General features: G+C 33.6%; 1 protein-coding gene across 2 annotated transcripts; it reads left to right on the forward strand.

Moving 5' to 3' along the window:
• Nucleotides 1-3,249: 3,249 nt before the first annotated feature.
• Nucleotides 3,250-16,056, forward strand: LOC102592539 (uncharacterized). Of its 2 annotated transcripts, XM_015307287.1 has the most exons (14): nt 3,250-3,473; nt 4,806-6,115; nt 6,191-6,410; nt 7,279-7,497; nt 8,146-8,454; nt 9,360-9,671; nt 11,387-11,680; nt 12,675-13,167; nt 13,255-13,413; nt 13,530-13,709; nt 13,936-14,130; nt 14,532-14,630; nt 14,710-15,294; nt 15,390-16,056. In XM_015307287.1, the coding sequence occupies exons 2-14, from the start codon at nt 4,807-4,809 to the stop codon at nt 15,744-15,746; spliced, it is 4,731 nt and encodes a 1,576-aa protein (XP_015162773.1). In that variant the 5' UTR covers nt 3,250-3,473; nt 4,806; the 3' UTR covers nt 15,747-16,056. The 2 variants fall into 2 exon arrangements, with proteins under 2 accessions (XP_015162773.1, XP_006344179.1); XM_006344117.2 differs by having other exon boundaries at nt 4,806-6,410.
• Nucleotides 16,057-17,903: the final 1,847 nt, after the last annotated feature.

Below are 17,903 nucleotides of genomic sequence, written 5' to 3' on the forward strand. Positions count from 1 at the left end.
AAATTATTAAAAAGGAATTTATCTTAGTTTTTGCTAAGTATTCTTCAATTTCAACTAAGGATATTCATGTAATTCGAATCCATCAATCTTTTGAAATCAGCTAATGTCATTTAAATTGACTAATTAGTATGTTTATTTGTAGTCCAAGATGTTCAAATTTGGACAAATTTAATTTTTAAAAGGTTAAACTTTTGACATGTTGTATAATATGATCCATTAATTATTCGTGAAAAATTATCACGCCTAAAATATAATGATATATTCAATCACATAATTTGTTGTTAATTTAATCATTCTTTCCAAAAATAAATTTATATAAATATTACAGTATTATTTTCAGAAAAGATTTAAAAGTATGATTAACGTTTAACATATCTTGCATGTGATGATTTGAAGTTTGATGTTTCAATTGTTTCCTTTTTTGCTTTCTTAGAAAGATGTATTCCCATCATATTTCAAATCAAATTATTAGTTGATTATGACAGGATTCTTACTTAGAAGAAATTTCTTATATATATAATATTTAATAAAAATAAAAATATACAATATAAAGTATAAGTGAGGGGAGATAAAATATAAGTTATATTATATAATATAGATGATTGTTTGGATTTTTCACCTTTTTTTGTACTCTATGCATATAGAAAGTAAATATTGTGGATCCACATATATCATTTTTTATCGATTGATATTTACTAACATTAAAATACTAGTATATAAAAACAAATTTAAAATTTGCGGGTTATAAATTTTTATGTTCAAAAGTATAATTTTAATAATAATTAAATTTTCAACTAAATATTTATAAATATATATCACACGAAATATAAATAAAAATTACTAATTTTACATAAACATGTTTCTAGATCTGCTCCTAGTAATATTGAAATTATTTTCTCCTATTTCAAATTTAAAAATGCTATAAATAAGTAATTTGAAGCTAGTGAGAGCTTCCCACTTCTTCTTTAAAAGGAAAATCAAATCATATATGATCTTTTCCCCCCTTTTAATGTTTTCCAAAAATAATAATAATATTGATACTAATTTGTTTGATGATTGATGTTAATTAATCTGATATCAAAATAAATACATTTTTTTACTCCTAAATTATAACATTTTCTTTTAAAGTTTATCCCAGCAAGTTTTCCATAAGTGGAAAAAGGAAAAAAGAAATTATTGAATTTTGATTCTAGTTATGTTATAATATATGTTTTAGAATATTTAATCTTTAATAATAAAAATATGTATTTTTTTTATTTTTTTTAGGTAAGAAAGATATTACATTAGGACTATTTTAGAACTGTGTTCTCTTTAATTAACGAGTATCAATTTAAATTTAACACGACATATGGATAATTAAGTATAGTATAATAATAATAATATATTTTGTATAATTTTACAAGTGGGGTATAAGGTTTGGGGAGAGTAGTGTATTATGCAAACCTAATTCCTATCCTGAGAGATAGAAAAATCATTTTCGATGGATTCTCGGCTCAAGTAAAAGTACTATAAAGCAGTTCAGAAAATGATATAACACCGAAATAAAGAAAATCAAGACAAAATGCTAAACAACGCATGACATACTAAAAAGGAACAATTACAACAAAATTATACGATAATAATAGTGCAAGAAGTATTAGATAGTAACAGAAACAAAATAACAAGAACTCCTTAAGTAATACTACGACTATTAGTATGCTTAGAAAAAAGTGAGACAACTCTTAACTACCTAATTATTCATATTAGTTCGTGTTATCGTAACTTTTTATCTAAAATCATGTCTACGATAAGCTAAAGTTACCTCACGTAAAGAGCCACCAACATAAAGATTCAAGTACATCGCTTAAGTTAATTAAAATAGGGGTATTATTGACATTTCGATAATTGAAACTGGATTTTGAATTTATTACACTTGCTTTTAATTATGCTTTTATACAAATTTTCTAGAAAATTATATTGGTCATTGGTTATTAATGCTCTAGATTTGGTAAATCTTTGAATATTTTTGACTTTGTAACAAAAATTCACAATTGATATACAAAGGTGGATGAAGAATATTTTTGTCTTTTCAACTAAAATTAGCAGTTTATCTTCTAGAAGTTAGAAGATTTGATGATATTTTCTTACCTTTTCCTAGACCAATTCTTCTTCTTCTTTTTTAAACTTAAAAAAGGAGAAAAAAGAGTTCAAGTGGTGCACTATGTATTTTTTCGTTTTAATTTATGTGGTATATTTTTGCTTTCTTCGAGAGTTAATTTGAATAACTTTTTGAAGTTAAATATCAATTTAGTATCTTAAAAAATTTAAATATTTAAAATTATATAAAAGTATTATCCATTGCAATTTTTATCATGTTGATATAACGAAGAAATACATTATAAAATGCTTGATAAAATTTAATAGTTTAAATCGCAAAAATAATAATTAAAAAGTGTCACGTAAATTGAAACAAAGATCGATCAGAGTAATAAACAAACTTCTACTTGGTAGCATGATAAAAATAGTTAACTAACTTGATATTATTAAAATAACATGAGAAATCTTTTCGACTATTCAATAAGTGCATATAGTTTAAATTCTACGAATAGAGATTTTGATCAAATAGTAAATACCATTTCATTCTTAATCATATGAATTGAATTCGAGCCTTGAGTATTGAGTCATCTTTAATAGAGAACATTTTAACTCCATTATAAAAAAATCCAGTTACAAATCTAAATATAATCAGATTCAATACGGATAGTATTAATACATGGATAAACATGAGTAAAAACATAATCACCCTTAATACATCAAACCAAATAGTGGTTAAGACATTGTCTCGACATAACTAATTTCAGGATTACTTGTTCCAACGTACTAATACACTTTATTTATTACTTTTCTTATAAAGGTGACAAACAACCTCCTAATAATCGTAGATCAAATTTGATCTATTACATAATTTAGTACTCAAAAAATCAAAAACACTCTCACATCTATCCCACCTAGATCAATTGTACATATATTATAAGAAAAAAGCCAAAAATACCCCTACACGTATGTTCCTATTTAGATCCAGACTCTTCTACACTCTGCCAAACAACCCCTTAATGATCGTAGATTAAATGATAAATTACAAATATTTAGTACCTGAAAAGTCGAAAACACCCTTACATCTACCCACCTAGATCAATTGTACATATATTATACAAAAGGTCCAAAATGCCCTTGCATCTATGTTCCTATTTAGATCCAGAATTTCTCATTTTAGGAGATTTGTAACTTGGACTTATTTTTACGGTTAAACCTCAACGGGACTGAATACATACAATTCATTATTCCCAAATTCTCTTTCCTTCTACAAATTCATGCATCACAACAACAACAACGCACCGTGAGTTACAGATCGGATCAAGCGCATACGGCGGAACACGGCGGAGAACAGTCGCTGCCGGACAACATTGCCGCTTGACGCTTTCATTTCTCTCAAGGTGATTTTTTTTTTTGTGATTTCGTTGAGATTTTGATCCGTTACATCGATCTGAGGTTAAGTCAGTTTAAGTGAATGTGAATGTATCAGAAATCGCGTTTTTTGATGTTGAATTTGGTACATGCATTGTTTTACTCAGTTGTCGGTGTATTTTTTTGTGTTTGAACTGGTGGAGATTGGTGATCCGTGTGTGTGTGTGTGTTCAGTTATGATCTGTGTTTTTTGAAGTTGATGCGAGAGGTGAATTGGATTTAATTTTAGCATTTCATTTGTTTTAAGCGTGAAAACGAGTGATTTTTGGGTAAATCATGTTGTTGCTGGCGTGGTAGAAAAGTCTAAATCACTCTGAATTCGATCATGGAATTGGAGGATGTGATTTTAAGTTAATAGCATTGGTTCGAAGTTCGATTTCGACTTGTAAGAGTTATATAATTTTTAGATGTCAATTTAGCAGGAAATGGAAGTTCTAGGAGATGGTCTGAGTAGAATGATTTAGTAAATGTAGTTCTTTTTTTGTTGTTGTGTGTGATCTCAGATCTATTTATGTATGATCTATGCTTTGTGAAGTTGATGCGAGAGTTTAATTGGAGTTAGTTTTAGTATTTCATTTGCTATAGGTGTGAAAAAGAGTGAATTTTTGGTAAGTCATGTGTTGCGGGTGCCGCAGAAAAGGCTACTCCATTGTGAATTTGATCATGAAATTGAAAGATATGATTTTAAGTTAATTGCATTGGTTTGAAGTTCGACTTCAACATGTAAGAGTTATATAATTTACATGCCAATTTAGCAGTAAAAAAAGGCTCCAAGAGATGGTCTGAGTAGAATGTTTAGTAGATGTGTTTTTATTGATTATCTAGTTCTTTTTGTTTTTGTTGTTGTTTGTGATGTCAGATCAGTTTACTTATGATCTGTGATTTATGAAGTTGATGCGAGAGGTTAATTTTGCATTTAATTTGAATATTTCATTTGTTTTAGGCGTGAAAAAGAGTTAATTTTTTGTAAATCATGTGTTGTTGGCACTGCAGGAACATCCATTTCACTACGAATTCGATCATGAAATTGTAACTAGTAGGATACAATTTTAATTTTTCACTTGGGTGAATCAATTTAGACAGCCAAAAAAGCCTAAGGAAACCTTTGTCAATGAATCTGAGCATTTCTAGTACCTGGGAATGCCTTGGTTATTTAGCTCATTCAGTCTCTCTCACTTATTTTTATTTATAATCTTTCATTTTCTCTTCTGCATCTTTAACTTTGTCGATGGTTTACATCTGGGATAGTTTATTCTGGGGGATAAAAGGATTTAAGCCTAACATAATTGTTGTGGTTGTAGGATGTCTGTTGATGCGGAGTTTTCCAATGGCCCATCCATCTTGACTGATGAAAAATTGCCCGAAGTGGCGAATTCAGCTATTGCATGTGAAATTGCATCTAGCAGTGGCACTCTTGTGTCTACAAAAGAAATTTTGACCTGCCCTGCTGATAAGGGTCAAATGGAACATAATCCAGCCTCAGAGATAACAGGCATTGAAGAAATGAGTGGCGAATCCGGTGGTTCAGACAAAGGAAATGATGACGAAAAATTAAGAAACGTAAGTGCAGAAGCTGCAAATGCAGGCAGCAGTGGAGACAAGTTACAATGTGACCAAAGTGTGAAGACTGAAAATGCAGACACTGACAGTGGTCAAGGGGCACTGAGCATGGTCGCTGAAATCAAAGGGGTGAATGAAAGCGGAGGCGATTTTAATGGTGGTGTTAATTTGATATGTGAAGAAAGTGCAGATGCTGATAAGGTAGAGAGCAATGGGCAAAAGGTATCTAGCACAGAGATTAAAGCCATTGAAGAAATTATGGGTGAATCTAATGGTTCATGGAAAAATGACAAGAGCGCGGATGCTGAAAAAGGGGATATCAACAATTCAATGGATATCGACCCTGTTACTGAGACAATGGTAGGCATGGAAGGAATGAGAGGTGAATCTACTGGTCCTCACAGAAGTAATGATGACAGAAGATTAACTGAAGAAAGTGCAGATACTGAAAAGGTAGAGAGCGATGGCCAGAGGAAACCTATCACTGTGACAGAAATTAAAGCCGTTGAAGAAATTAGCGGTGAATCTAATGGTTCAAGTGAAAATGATAAGAGTGTGGATGATGAAAAGGGGGATATCAACAATTCAATGGCTATCAACCCTGTTACTGAGACAGTAGGCATGGAAGAAATGAGAGGTGAATCTAGTGGCCCTCACAGAAGCAATGATGACAAAAGATTAAGTGAAGAAAGTGCAGAAGCTGAAAAAGCAGACAGCAGTGAAGACAAGTCACTATCTGACCAACGTGAGAATGCTGGAAATGAAGACAGTAACAGTCAATCGGCACCCAACATGATCACAAAAATCAAAGGCATCAGTGAAATAGGAGGTGATTCTAACTGTGATGTCAAATTAGTATGTGAAGGAAGTGTGGATGCTGAGAAGGTAGAGATCAATGGCCAAAGGGCACCTAGCACTCTTACAGAGATTGGAGAAATTAGGTCTGAATCTAATGGTTCAAGTAAAATTGATGAGAGAGCAGATGCTGAAAAGGCTAGTGGCAACAATTCAATGGCTACCAACATTGTTACTGAGATCAGTGGATTAGAAGGTCAGTCTATTGGTGTAGAGAAAATTAACATTATGTCTGAGATCACTGGAATAGATGTTGAGTCTAATGGTGCAGAGGAAATAAGTAATGATGAATTAGTACACCAAGAGAGCACAAACATTGAAAAAGCAGACAGCCAAGGTCAAAAGATTTCCCATATCGTAAGTGAAATCAAAGAAATTGAAGATATAGAGAGTGAATCTGATGTCGCAAACAAAAGGACTGATGGAAACTCAACATCTGAAGATAGAAAGGATGGTGAAGTGGCGAATGATAGCACTCCAGTTCATAAAGGGTGTGTTCCTAACAATCTAAATGCTATTATTTCTCCTTTATCCTTCTTTTGGCATGACTTAGTGAAAGCAGTCTCCAGATCTGCCCCCTCCCCCACACAAATGGACCAAAAATATTTCCTTAGACTTGATTTTTTTTGTAGGTGATTTAATTAGACTTAATGTAGTTGATAAGTATAGTTGTGAGCAGATTTATATGAGCAGGAAACATCTGTTCCTTTTGCTGCTAAAGAGAGATCTGTAGTCCAATTAAAAAGAACATTGTTCAAATCAATACCTTTACTTTTTTTTTGCTCTGCCATGATTCTAGTAGATATGCAACTGTAACCTACGTCCTCATGTTTTATTATGAAGAACTCATATATTCTCTCTTCTCTATCTTGAACACAATATTTGTCTGATTCATTTCTGATTTCTTAGTGAGAGGTTTCATAGTCTGCAGACAGATAATTATGGTTCTATCCTCAATCACATTTTCTATTTAGAGACGTATGTGTGCAGGGAGGCAGAATGAATATGCGACATTCCCATTTATGTTTCTTCATTAACGATCATATGCTATTGGATGTATGTGACTTATATCTTATCTTGCATTTAGTGGCGGCATTGTTTTCATTATAGAAATGTATATGGATCAGTATCACTTGAAATATAGACTTGATGTTTGTTCAGCAACTTGATATTCTGAATGCATTGATTTTTTATCTTTTCCAAATTGAGTTAAGATATTAAACTGATTGACCAACTTGAAGGGCTTCACGTCAATTTGTCCGACTGCTGTAGAAGTGACTCTATTTACTAGGAAAACATAGTGATGCTGAATTTTCCCATGTCTCTTCTATTTTCTAACCTAAATTCTGCTTCAAGCAGTGAAATCCTTTGCAGCATTGATGATGTCACATTTGGAAAGGAGAGCGTTAATAGCTTGGATGATGATGTTCAAAATGTGTGCAACACAGTCTTCGACACTAAATGCAATGAAGAAGTTGGAAGTAAATTTGATGGTGACAAAGATATAGATGACAAAGCGGTGCGCCAAAGAGATGAGGATTCCGGAAGATTGCATTCTGATAGTCTAGCTAGTGAAGGGTGAGTTCCTAACTTCTGAAGTTCCACTCTGCCCTTTGTTAAGGATGAGACAATTAACCTGAAAATATCTCAACCACATTTTGGATGGAAGGAAATTAATTCCCTTTGTATTTAATGTGTACGATCTCTGCTTGTTATTAGACATAAAGATTGAAATCCAAGTTAACTTAAAGTGAGATCTAGACTGAGTCAAGTAGATGTAGCTTTTATGGGTTAGCAGTTATTGAAAAAACTCAATTTAAATTGAGTATTTCAGTTTCAAAAAAAATTAAATTGAGTATTCCAGTCAGTGCTCTTCCCTGAAGACAATTTTTGTTCTCCTCGCTAAAGCAAAGTTCTTCTAGAATTTCGACACGCACCCAAGGATGTTACCATGAACCTAGAATAGCTCATTGGAAACCAGTGTTCAAATCTTGGAGCAGGCAAACTGTTTCTTTAGTCTGGTTCCTTGTCACTATCTACACTCTAGCACTCCTTCCAAGAGTTGGGTCCTGCTACTGTTGATTAATTTTGGTTGCCCTAATCAAATGGTTATGAAGTTAGGAATATGTTATCTTGCTGCTTTTACATCTTGTGATCATCTATGCTTCACCTAATTGGTAGATTTCTGGATAGCTATCTGAAGATCCGTTTGTATTATGACTGTAGGACGTCCAGTGATGCTGAACTTTCACATGGCCCCTCTGTTTTGGCTGATGCAAGGTTATCTGAAGTAGAGAATTCTTTTACTTCGTTCAGCAGAGATATGTCTAGCAATGATGCTATTGCATTGGGAAATGAAGCTACTGATAGCTGTATTTCTCAAGGTCAAAGTCAAGCTGATATGGTTCAAGAGATCATTGGTAAAGCAGTGGGAAGTGAATCTAATGATGTGGACAGAAGTAGCAATGACAATTTGATGTGTGAAGACTTTGAGAATGACAAAAGTTTCAACTGCAGTAGTCCAGCTGCTGAAGGGTGAGTATATGGATTTTAAAAAATTAACTTTGTTTACTTCAATTGTACTGTATGGTTGAGGAAAGAAACTCACCAAATAAAGACACATCTTTATAGAATAAATCTTTCTGGTTCGATGGTGACTTGATGTATATAAGCTAGTAAGTAAATTCTTTCCTCCTTTTTCTGCTCGGAACAGTCCATCTCATGCAATTAGAGAAATATTAACTAACAAATTGCATCTGTTGTTTATCTGTAGTCATGCAACGTAAAGTCTTTAATGCACGTATAAATATGGTATGTATATATGATTGATGTGCAAATTAGTAATTAGGTTCAGATTGGTGAATGAGTATATTCAATGATGGCTGTTACATGTCAAATTAGACATGAACGAAGTAGAAAAAGGCAAGTTAGAAAGCATGACAGCCCAAAACCAAAAAAGAGAAGTGCATATACTACCACATTGTCACACCATTAAAGTTCGATGTCTCGTGAGGGTTGATGAATTTGATGGTTTCTGCAAGGAAGAATACAATCAAGGGTGAGCGTGCATTGTTCCTGTGTGTATATGTAGATAGGTTAATGTGATAAGTGCATATACTACCACATTGTCACACCATTAAAGCTTGAGGCCATCCCTCATCCGTGATGAATAATTCACATAGACTATAGTCCAAGGCTCTGAGGTATTCTAAATTTCCCTCAATCCTAGTTGAGCAAGAAAAGAAACAAAATTTTGGATTGCAATTCAATCTCTGAATTCTCAACTTATTCCCGGTGTAATTGGCAGATAAATGTATTGTGTTCTAGTTAATGCTCTTTGAAGAAGAATCCACTCTGCTCGTTTAAAATTGTCTTCATTTTCAAATAGCTGTTTGGAGTAAAAAAAGTTGAGTCTTTGACTATTTGCTCCTGTGATGTAGGATGTCTTGTAATGCTGAGTTTTCCCAAGGCCTATCTACTTCCGTTGATTCAAAAATTTCTGAAGTGGGTAATTATTGTGCTTCAAATACTGAAGACATGTCTAGCAACGACACTGTTGGGGCTGAAAATGCAGATTTGAATAGCTCTACTGATGACCCCCAACTGCTGGGACCTAACTTGATCAGAGAGGGTAGTGGAGTTGAAATTTTGGAAGGTGAATTAAATGGTGGTGATAACAGTATAAACAAGGGAATACTTGACAAAAAATGTGAGGATCCTGAAAAATCACACAAAAATTCAGATAATGTGGGGTACGTTTCGAACTATCTAAACCTATATTATTCAAGCAATTAAGGATATAAATCTATTCATTTGAACCTATTGTCATAAAAACTAATCTGTGCAGATAGAAGAGGCTATCCTAGTGTAATCTATATTGTTATTCCTCTTTTTGCTGTCTTATCTGTTCCTCTGATTTGAATAAGAAAATTTCAAAATGGAATGTCTGTTTCTTGTGTGCCTTAACTTTTAATAACCTCAATCTTTGTGGATAACTAAGTTGATCTCTTGGTCTCTTCTGTATATTTTAATTTTCAATTACTCTCAAGTTCCACTTTTAATTTTAATTACACGGTCTAAATTGGTCTTTCTACCATACTCCACTTTCCAAATCCCAAAAAGCTATTGAATATTGTGATACTTTTGCCATTGGACTAACTATTACGCCATCTCGTCAAGATAAATAAGTGAATTCTATCATTAGTTGTTTGTTGTTACCTCTAAGAAAAAAGTGTGGCTACTATAAATCCAAGAGCTATTATTTGTAAAAGGGCTCCATTAAGTTCCCTATCAGTTATAGAAGTAATTCATATAGTTATGAAACCCGTATGGGTATCTCCTATGTCTTCTATTTTTAATAAAGAAATATTGGTTTTCGAAATTATTTAGCAATTTATATTTGATAAAAAAGATAAAATTGATTATTTTCAAACATATCCACTCACTCGAGTGTCCCTGCAGTAGTTTTGAATATTAATGAGGTGGCGTGATGCATATGTTAGCTGGAATCTTCATGATTTAGATATAAACCTTTTTTTTCTAGTTAATCAAGCCAAGTATCATTCATACATTATTTCATAAATGCTCCTGTTGGAAGAAGAAATTTGTTTATGGCTTATTCTTTTTTATTCTTCATTTATATTTAAAAAACAATTATGGGTGGTTACACAGGCAATTATGGTTGATATATTGAATGGTGGATCACTTTCCTCTTGTTCAAAATGTGAAAAACAAATAGATCACTGGTGTAATATTAGTTGTCTCAAGGATGTTCTTTTATTGATCGGCTTATAATGATTACCATATACAGTCCTGTGAATTATTTGCATTTATAGTGTTCATCGTCTCTACCAATACCAAAGTTGGCAAATAGCACCGCAATCAAATGCAAGTTCTCTGAAATATACATATACCTTCAAGTTTCAAACATTTTATAGTGTGTGCTTTTTGATTCATCTATTTATGTGGAAAAATGTCTTTTTCTTTTGGAGAACTCAATATACTTTAATTGTATTATAAGCTTTTACAATCCTTCTTTCTTAATGCAATCATATCTTTTGACAAATAGGTACTGTCCTTGTTGATGCGCGCCCACAATATAGTGTTCTTATATTAAACCAAGTATTCACAATAATATTGTAAATTTTCCACTTCTTAATCTGAGGGGATTTGCTCCCATTAGTCACTTTTCATTTTCACTAGACGTTTTACTTATATTTATAATTAGGTTCCTATATAGGGAAGTTTTCTTTAGTCTTATGATCTTATTCTATTCTATTTTCCTTTGATGATTTGGTGGTTGATGCTAATGAGTTGTTGGATTTGTTATGTCCTGGAATAGAATCATTAGTGAGTTTTTCATGTTATCTTGTTGCTTTTGCATGTAATTTTGTCATTTTGTAGTATCAGAATTTGCCTTGCTGGATTGACACGATTAAGTAAGCTGTTTGTTATTCTTGTCTTCTAGGGCGCATAGTGATGCTGAATTTTCTATCGATCAGTCTGTTTTAGCTGATGTGGAATTGTGCAAAGCTGGAAATTTTTCTGCTTCAAGCATTAAAGATGAGTGCTGCGATGTTGTATGTGGAAATACTTTGAATGACCCCATTCGTGAATGTAAAATGGTCCCCGATATGGCTATAGAGTTAACTGACATTAAGAAGGAAGGTGAATCTAGTGTTGCGGACCAAACCAGCGATGACAAATTCATACATGAAAGTGTGGATGCTGAAAAATCACCGAGCATAAGTATTGACGAAAGGTAAAAGCACCTGACAATCTGTACACTAAGCAGAGGATTTCCCTCAGAAAGCAAAGATAATCACCCTTTGCTGAGTAAACTATCTGGAACGAAAGCCAAATGTTTTTGGTTTCACAGTACCTTCCATTTTTATGAGTTTTGGCAATTAAGAAACTTAATCTTACTTATATCCAGGTGGGGAATTGAAGTTTAGATTAATTGGATTACTAAATATGACATGGTTGCTGTTCTAAAAACTTGCACAGTTTGATGAATCATTTATTTCCTTGAGAAAGCTAATTAATCCTGTTTGGCTGGTGAAACTATTTTTCGGCAATCTGTTTCTTGTCACCCCCTTTCCATTTTCCGTGTCCACCCGAAAAAATGTTATCTCTTAAGTACTTATTAAACAAGAAATTTATGTCCATGTGTGGTATAAGTTTAGATTGATTGAATTTCTGAGTCAAGCATGGTTCTGGAATAAAAGTTTTCAGTTTACTTCATTAAAAATAGAACTCACAGCTCTTCTCAAAAAATAATAGAAATAGAATTTGTTTTCCGTAAAAATAAAACTTTTGCAGTTCTAGTGATTTTGGTGAAAAATGTTCATCAGCTACTCAACTAGTGTTCCTCTCAGGAGAGGAAATCTGTTTCTCATGCTTGTAGTTTTTTCCCCTGAGTTTTGTGGTTGAAATAGTTGATGCTCTGAGCACTTATCAAATGGTTGTGGCAGCAATGTCAGTCATGATTTCAGTGCTTAATTTTGCAGCAGCACATTGAGGTAGACTAGCAATGTACTTTTGGCTGCCTTGTTGTTACAACCTTTTAGTTTTCAGTGATGAAGGTCAATTTCTTCTCACTTTTTAGTGTTAATGTTAATTGCAGTAGTTATAAGTTTTACTTTTATCTGCTTGTTTACTTATGTTTCTTTTAATATGTGTGATCTTCTTAACTGATGGGTTGTTTATCAATTGATTATCAAGGTTAGAAAATTTCATATGATCTCTGATTGTAGGATGTCTTGCAATGGTGAAAGTAGCCAGGATCAGGCTACTTTGGCTGATTTAGAGTTATCTGAAGCGGGAAACACTTCAAGCAGTAGAGATGTTTCTAGCTTTGATACTGTGACATTTGAAAATGAGACTTTGACTTGCCCAATTGAAATTGATCAAGAGTCAGCCAACACGAGCATAGAGATCGCAGGCACTGAAGAAATGACAGGTGGTTCAGACAGGAGTAATGATGACAAACTAATATGTGAACAGAGTGGGAATGCTGAAATTTCAAACACTAACGAAGTGTTGGCCACTTCGGCTGAATGTTCCTCTGTGGATGTTGCGGCTGTAAAGGATATGAATCAGATAGCAGCAAAGGGATTTTACTTCTTGATCAGGATGCCAAGATTTGATGATGAAAAAATCCGAGAATGCATCAAAGTTGCTGAGCAAAATGTTGATGAGAAGACACAGCATAGGGATGCCTTTAGACAAAAAATCAGAAATAAAAGAGTATGCCTCCTAGATTCAATATATTTTAATCTCTTTATTGTGGCTTTCTTCATAAACCTTAGTAGGAAATGTTTTTTCAATGAGTAGGCCAATTGCCAAACCCATGGTGCTGAATTTGAAGCTGCCAAAGCTCAAGAGAGAGATGCTAGAAAGCAAGTCAGGACAAAGCGTGCAGATATCTCGACACTTCAAGATATAATTGATAAGGCGAAGAATGCAGTTGCCGTTACTGAGATTGATAATAGGGTATGGATTTGTGACAATGTCTCGCTTCTCTTCTGGAAAAAATTCTAATCAGCAACTGGAGTGTTTTGTTTCGTTTTATGAATTTGTTTTTATGTTGCCTGATCTATGACCTGCAGATTTGTAATATGGAGCACATCATTGGACATGAAACTGTACCTCTAAAGGAGGAAAAGCTTCTAATTCGTGAAATCAAGCAACTGAAGCAGCTTCGTGGACAGCTTTCCTCTAACATTGGCAGCCAGGAAGAAGTGCAGAAGTCTCTGGATGAGAGAGAAGTAAATGAAGAGCGATTGAGGGTGGGCCCACTAAGATGCTTTAATATTCCTCTGAATATTACCTTCTACTGCTTATCATAATTATAATTGATTGTTATCAACTGGTGTCATTAACATTGTTCATTGAAGAGTAATTATGAATGCTCGGCAGCAGCACCTATTGGAACATGCTGTCACTTTTTGATACTATGTGTTATGATTTTCTTTTCCTTCTAATTTTCCTTAACCTGGAGCCAAATGTGTGCAGGCCTTGAAGAAAGAGCTTGATTGCCTCAAAGTCAAGGTCTCAAAAGCTGAAACAATTGCGATGGCAGCTAGCCGAAAATTTGAAGATGAGAGTCGAAAGCTCAAAGAATTGCAAGCACAGTTTAAAGCGGCAGATGATATTCGCCAAGAAGCATATGAAGAATTGCGGAATTTAAAAAAGGGACTGTATGAGAAGGTTTGTAATCACATCAGAGTATTGAACCTTAATCTGTTATAGTCTGTTCTCCTTTTGAAGATTCCTTACTCGCTCTCCTTCCCTCTATTGATAGAAAAATTTCTTTCTACAGTTTTTACTTCACGATACAGTCTCAAACATTTTTCCTTCCCAAATTATTTGTACACTGGGTTAGTCTGTACTCTTACAAATGCTTGAAGCTGGCAGACTTCTGAATTTCTTTCTTTCTTTTACATGTAATTTTGTTGGTTAGTAAAAGTCTCTAGTCCTGTCGTTAATTTTATTTTATTTTCTATGGTTGCGTAATTCTGGAGGCTGGTTAATTAACTGTTCAACTTTAAACCATAAATTATGTTTGACTGAGAAAATTCTACTGGATCTCATAATGCCTGAACATGCAGAATATTCATTTCCGGACATACAAGGATGAAGCGACTTTGGCTAGTGATCATGCACGAAAGAGAGAAATGGAGACGCTTAATCATCTCTGTGTGAATCAGGTTGGTCAGCAACTTCACTCTTCGATGTCTTCCAGAGAAATTTCATGCTTGCTTGTGTCTAATTTTTACTCTCTGTCAGGTTGAAAGGTACATGGATCTTTGGAACAAGAATGATGAGTTCAGAAAGGATTACATCAGGTGTAATACAAGGAGTACAGTAAGGAGATTTGGGACCTTGGATGGTCGTTCACTTGGTCCTGATGAGGAGCCAGCTGTTCTTCCCAGTTACCGGGTGGAAAGATTTAATAGGATGGTAACTAGTGTAGATAAAGTCAATAGTGTGTCACAACGTCCAATCTCTCAGCAAGTAAAACAAGTAGTAGTTCTTAAGGATGAAATTAAGGATGACAATGTTGTTCTGCCAGCAGCGGAAGGGATGAAACAGGTTGAGAAAACAAAAGAGGCTCGCAAACCAATTGAAAGAGAGAATACAGTTGATGAGCCAAAAGAGGCTGAGCCTCTGCAAACTGCTGAGGAGCAAGAGGCTGCTAGAAAGGAGGAGGAACTGAGGAAACTTGAGGAAGAAGCCAGGTTGAAAGAGCAGCGGCGGTTGGAGGAGATCGCAAAGGCTAAGGAGGCATTAGAAAGGAAAAAACGCAATGCAGAGAAGGCCCAACTGAGAGCTGAAATGCGAGCCCAGAAGGAAGAAGAACAGAGACTGAAGGTAAATCTTCAGCTCTTTCAAAGCAGATTGGGTTCTCTCAATAAATTATGGTTTTATATGCACAAAGTTTTAAAATCATATCTTGTTTAATACAGGAGAAGGAGAAAAAACTGCGGAAAAGGGAAAGGAAGAAGGGCTCTGTAGGTGAAACACAGAACGAAACTAATGATGGTGAAACTGCTTTGATTTCCACCAGCCTAAGAGAAACTGTCAAGGATCCTGAGGCTACTGAGAATCCTCAAACAATCACTAGGAGAAAACAGAAATCGTCTCAATATACAAAACAAATGAAGACTAAATCCATTCCTCCCCCGCCTCGCATCAAAGGTAAAAGGAAATGGCAGCAGTGGCTTTGGTTATTTCTTTCTTGCGCAGTCGTCATTGCTCTGTTCTTCCTAGGAAACATTGGCTTCTTCTCCCATCTGAAGCCTCCAAAAAACCCTGGATATTAGGGTCATTACCTTGTTAGATTTGGCTTGGAGTGAAGACGACAGGTTTGTTTTATATCTTACAGATGAAGAGAGGAGAGACCATTCTTTCGTTCTATATATATACATAACATAATATGTTGGTTCATCATAGTTTTGAACATTTTGGTTCTTAGTAGAGTGATCAGATGTTTTTAAGCAACATAGAACATAATATTGGTATTTATTACTTTACTACAAAAAAAAAAATACAGATACTTAATAATCCTATTGTTATTGTGTTTAATGGTAAAGTATTATCCAATATGTAGTCGAGCGTCGACTAGTTTTTCAATATTATTATTATCGGTTGTTTCCTTTGTTTAAGTTACCATGGTGTTTGTTGTTGCTATTATTATGCTTTACTGAGGGTGTATCGGAAGCAACTTCTCTATCTTCACAAGGTAGCGGCAAGGGTTCCGTACACAATATACGATATCTTCTCTAGACCCCACTTGTGGAATTACACTGTAGGGTAGCTGTTGTTTTTACCATTCAATGATACTGGTTAAAAATCACTTCTCTTTATTTTATTGCCCCCCTTCGCCCAATGTGTTATAGTAATATATTCCTAATTATAAAATGGCTTAATAGCTTGATAAACTTGCACACATTTTGTCTAGCTTAGTCATATTAATACCACGTAAGCTCGATCAACGGTTAGACATGTTTTAGAAACTTGTTTTGATCTAGTTGACGTGTTTGGATGAAAATTTAGAATAGGAGAGTCGGGATGTGAAAATGGTACCAATACATAGATCTCCGTAGTTGGGATTAGTCATAACTATCACCGAATGATCTTAGTACATATGGTGCAAGACGATCAGAAGTGGCTAAAGTCTCCCTTGATGGTAGCGTACATTGCGTTCAAAGGTCTCTCGAACATTCAAGTTAAGACGTAGCTAAAGTCTTCCTAGCGTATATTACACTCAGAGGTCTCTCGAGCCTCCTATTGTACCCGAACTCCCTCGTCAAAAAATTACACTGTATATATAGCATCAAATTTTGATTTTATGTGTATATATATTAAAATGAACCCCCTGAGAACAAATGACAGACTTGGCTCAATGGATAAGTGGTTCATGTAATGCCCCTATGTCACGGGTTCAAGTTCGATTGGCAACATTTTTTCCCCTTTTTAATATTAGCTTTGAAAAATGGAACTTTTGGGCTTATTAGACCTTCTTCTTCTTTTTCATTATTTTTTCCTTTTATTCCATTTCTTCTTTTTAATTTATTTTTGTTTAAATTTATTAGACACATTCTTTTTATTTTTATATTTTATTCTTTTTATATCTATTATTCATATTGTTTCAACGTAACTCTTTTTTCATATACGTTTGAATAACTTTTAAATAAAAATGTTGAATTATATTTAACTTGAAATTGAGATAGAAATATAGTTTATTTTTTAAAAAAATGTAAATTAGATGTAATTAATGAAGAAACTTAAATATCGTCAACGTCCTTTTAAAAATATTAATTTAATAGAATTCATGAAATTTCTTTTATATTTTTAATTCTATTTTAGTGAAATGAAAACTAAACTTATTTAATTTATTCGTTATTTGTTTTTTTTTTTTACAAAGTATGACTAACCTAGTAAATTGAACTATATGAACTAAAAAAATTGACGATGCTATTTATTTATATTACTAATATGCATTATAATATTAGTAACTCTATTCTTACACACTTTTAGAGAATCTTGATGATTTTCATAGTAATATTTGATTGAATGGATATTAATTTAAAAAATTTAAAAAGTGAAATATAAAGTAAACATTACAAAATAAAAGTATAAAAAGCACAAGAAATTTTAAGAATGCTCGATGGAGCATGATAAAAGTAAAAAGAAATGTTTAATACGGTATGATAAAGTGAGTTAAATTTAGCATGATAAGGTAAATATCTTTCTTCCCCATCTCGCTCCCTTTTTCATCATTTAATTTTCATGTGTTTTAGGAATTAACTTATGTAATACAATCGATCCACTAAAATTTTTATCAATGCATCTTTGTCCTCAATATATTTGATTAGCTTAGTCTTTACTTTTATGAATCAATGAAATATCTATGGTTCTTGTATAAAGAGCATGCCGAGGGGCTACTACGCTCACCGCGTTCTTGCATTACCACCTAA

Source organism: Solanum tuberosum, unplaced genomic scaffold (assembly GCF_000226075.1).
Source record: "Solanum tuberosum cultivar DM 1-3 516 R44 unplaced genomic scaffold, SolTub_3.0 scf00051, whole genome shotgun sequence".
Classification (NCBI taxonomy): Eukaryota; Viridiplantae; Streptophyta; class Magnoliopsida; order Solanales; family Solanaceae; genus Solanum; species Solanum tuberosum.

What these genes read in the sequence shown, in the direction of transcription:
- LOC102592539 (XM_006344117.2), top strand. Translation starts at nt 4,807, where the DNA reads ATGTCTGTTGATGCGGAGTTTTCCAATGGCCCATCCATCTTGACTGAT. An exon ending in AAAAATTCAGATAATGTGGG is followed by an intron (nt 9,672 to 11,386) that starts GTACGTTTCGAA and finishes CTTGTCTTCTAG; the next exon opens with GGCGCATAGTGATGCTGAAT. An exon ending in TTACTGAGATTGATAATAGG is followed by an intron (nt 13,414 to 13,529) that starts GTATGGATTTGT and finishes TATGACCTGCAG; the next exon opens with ATTTGTAATATGGAGCACAT.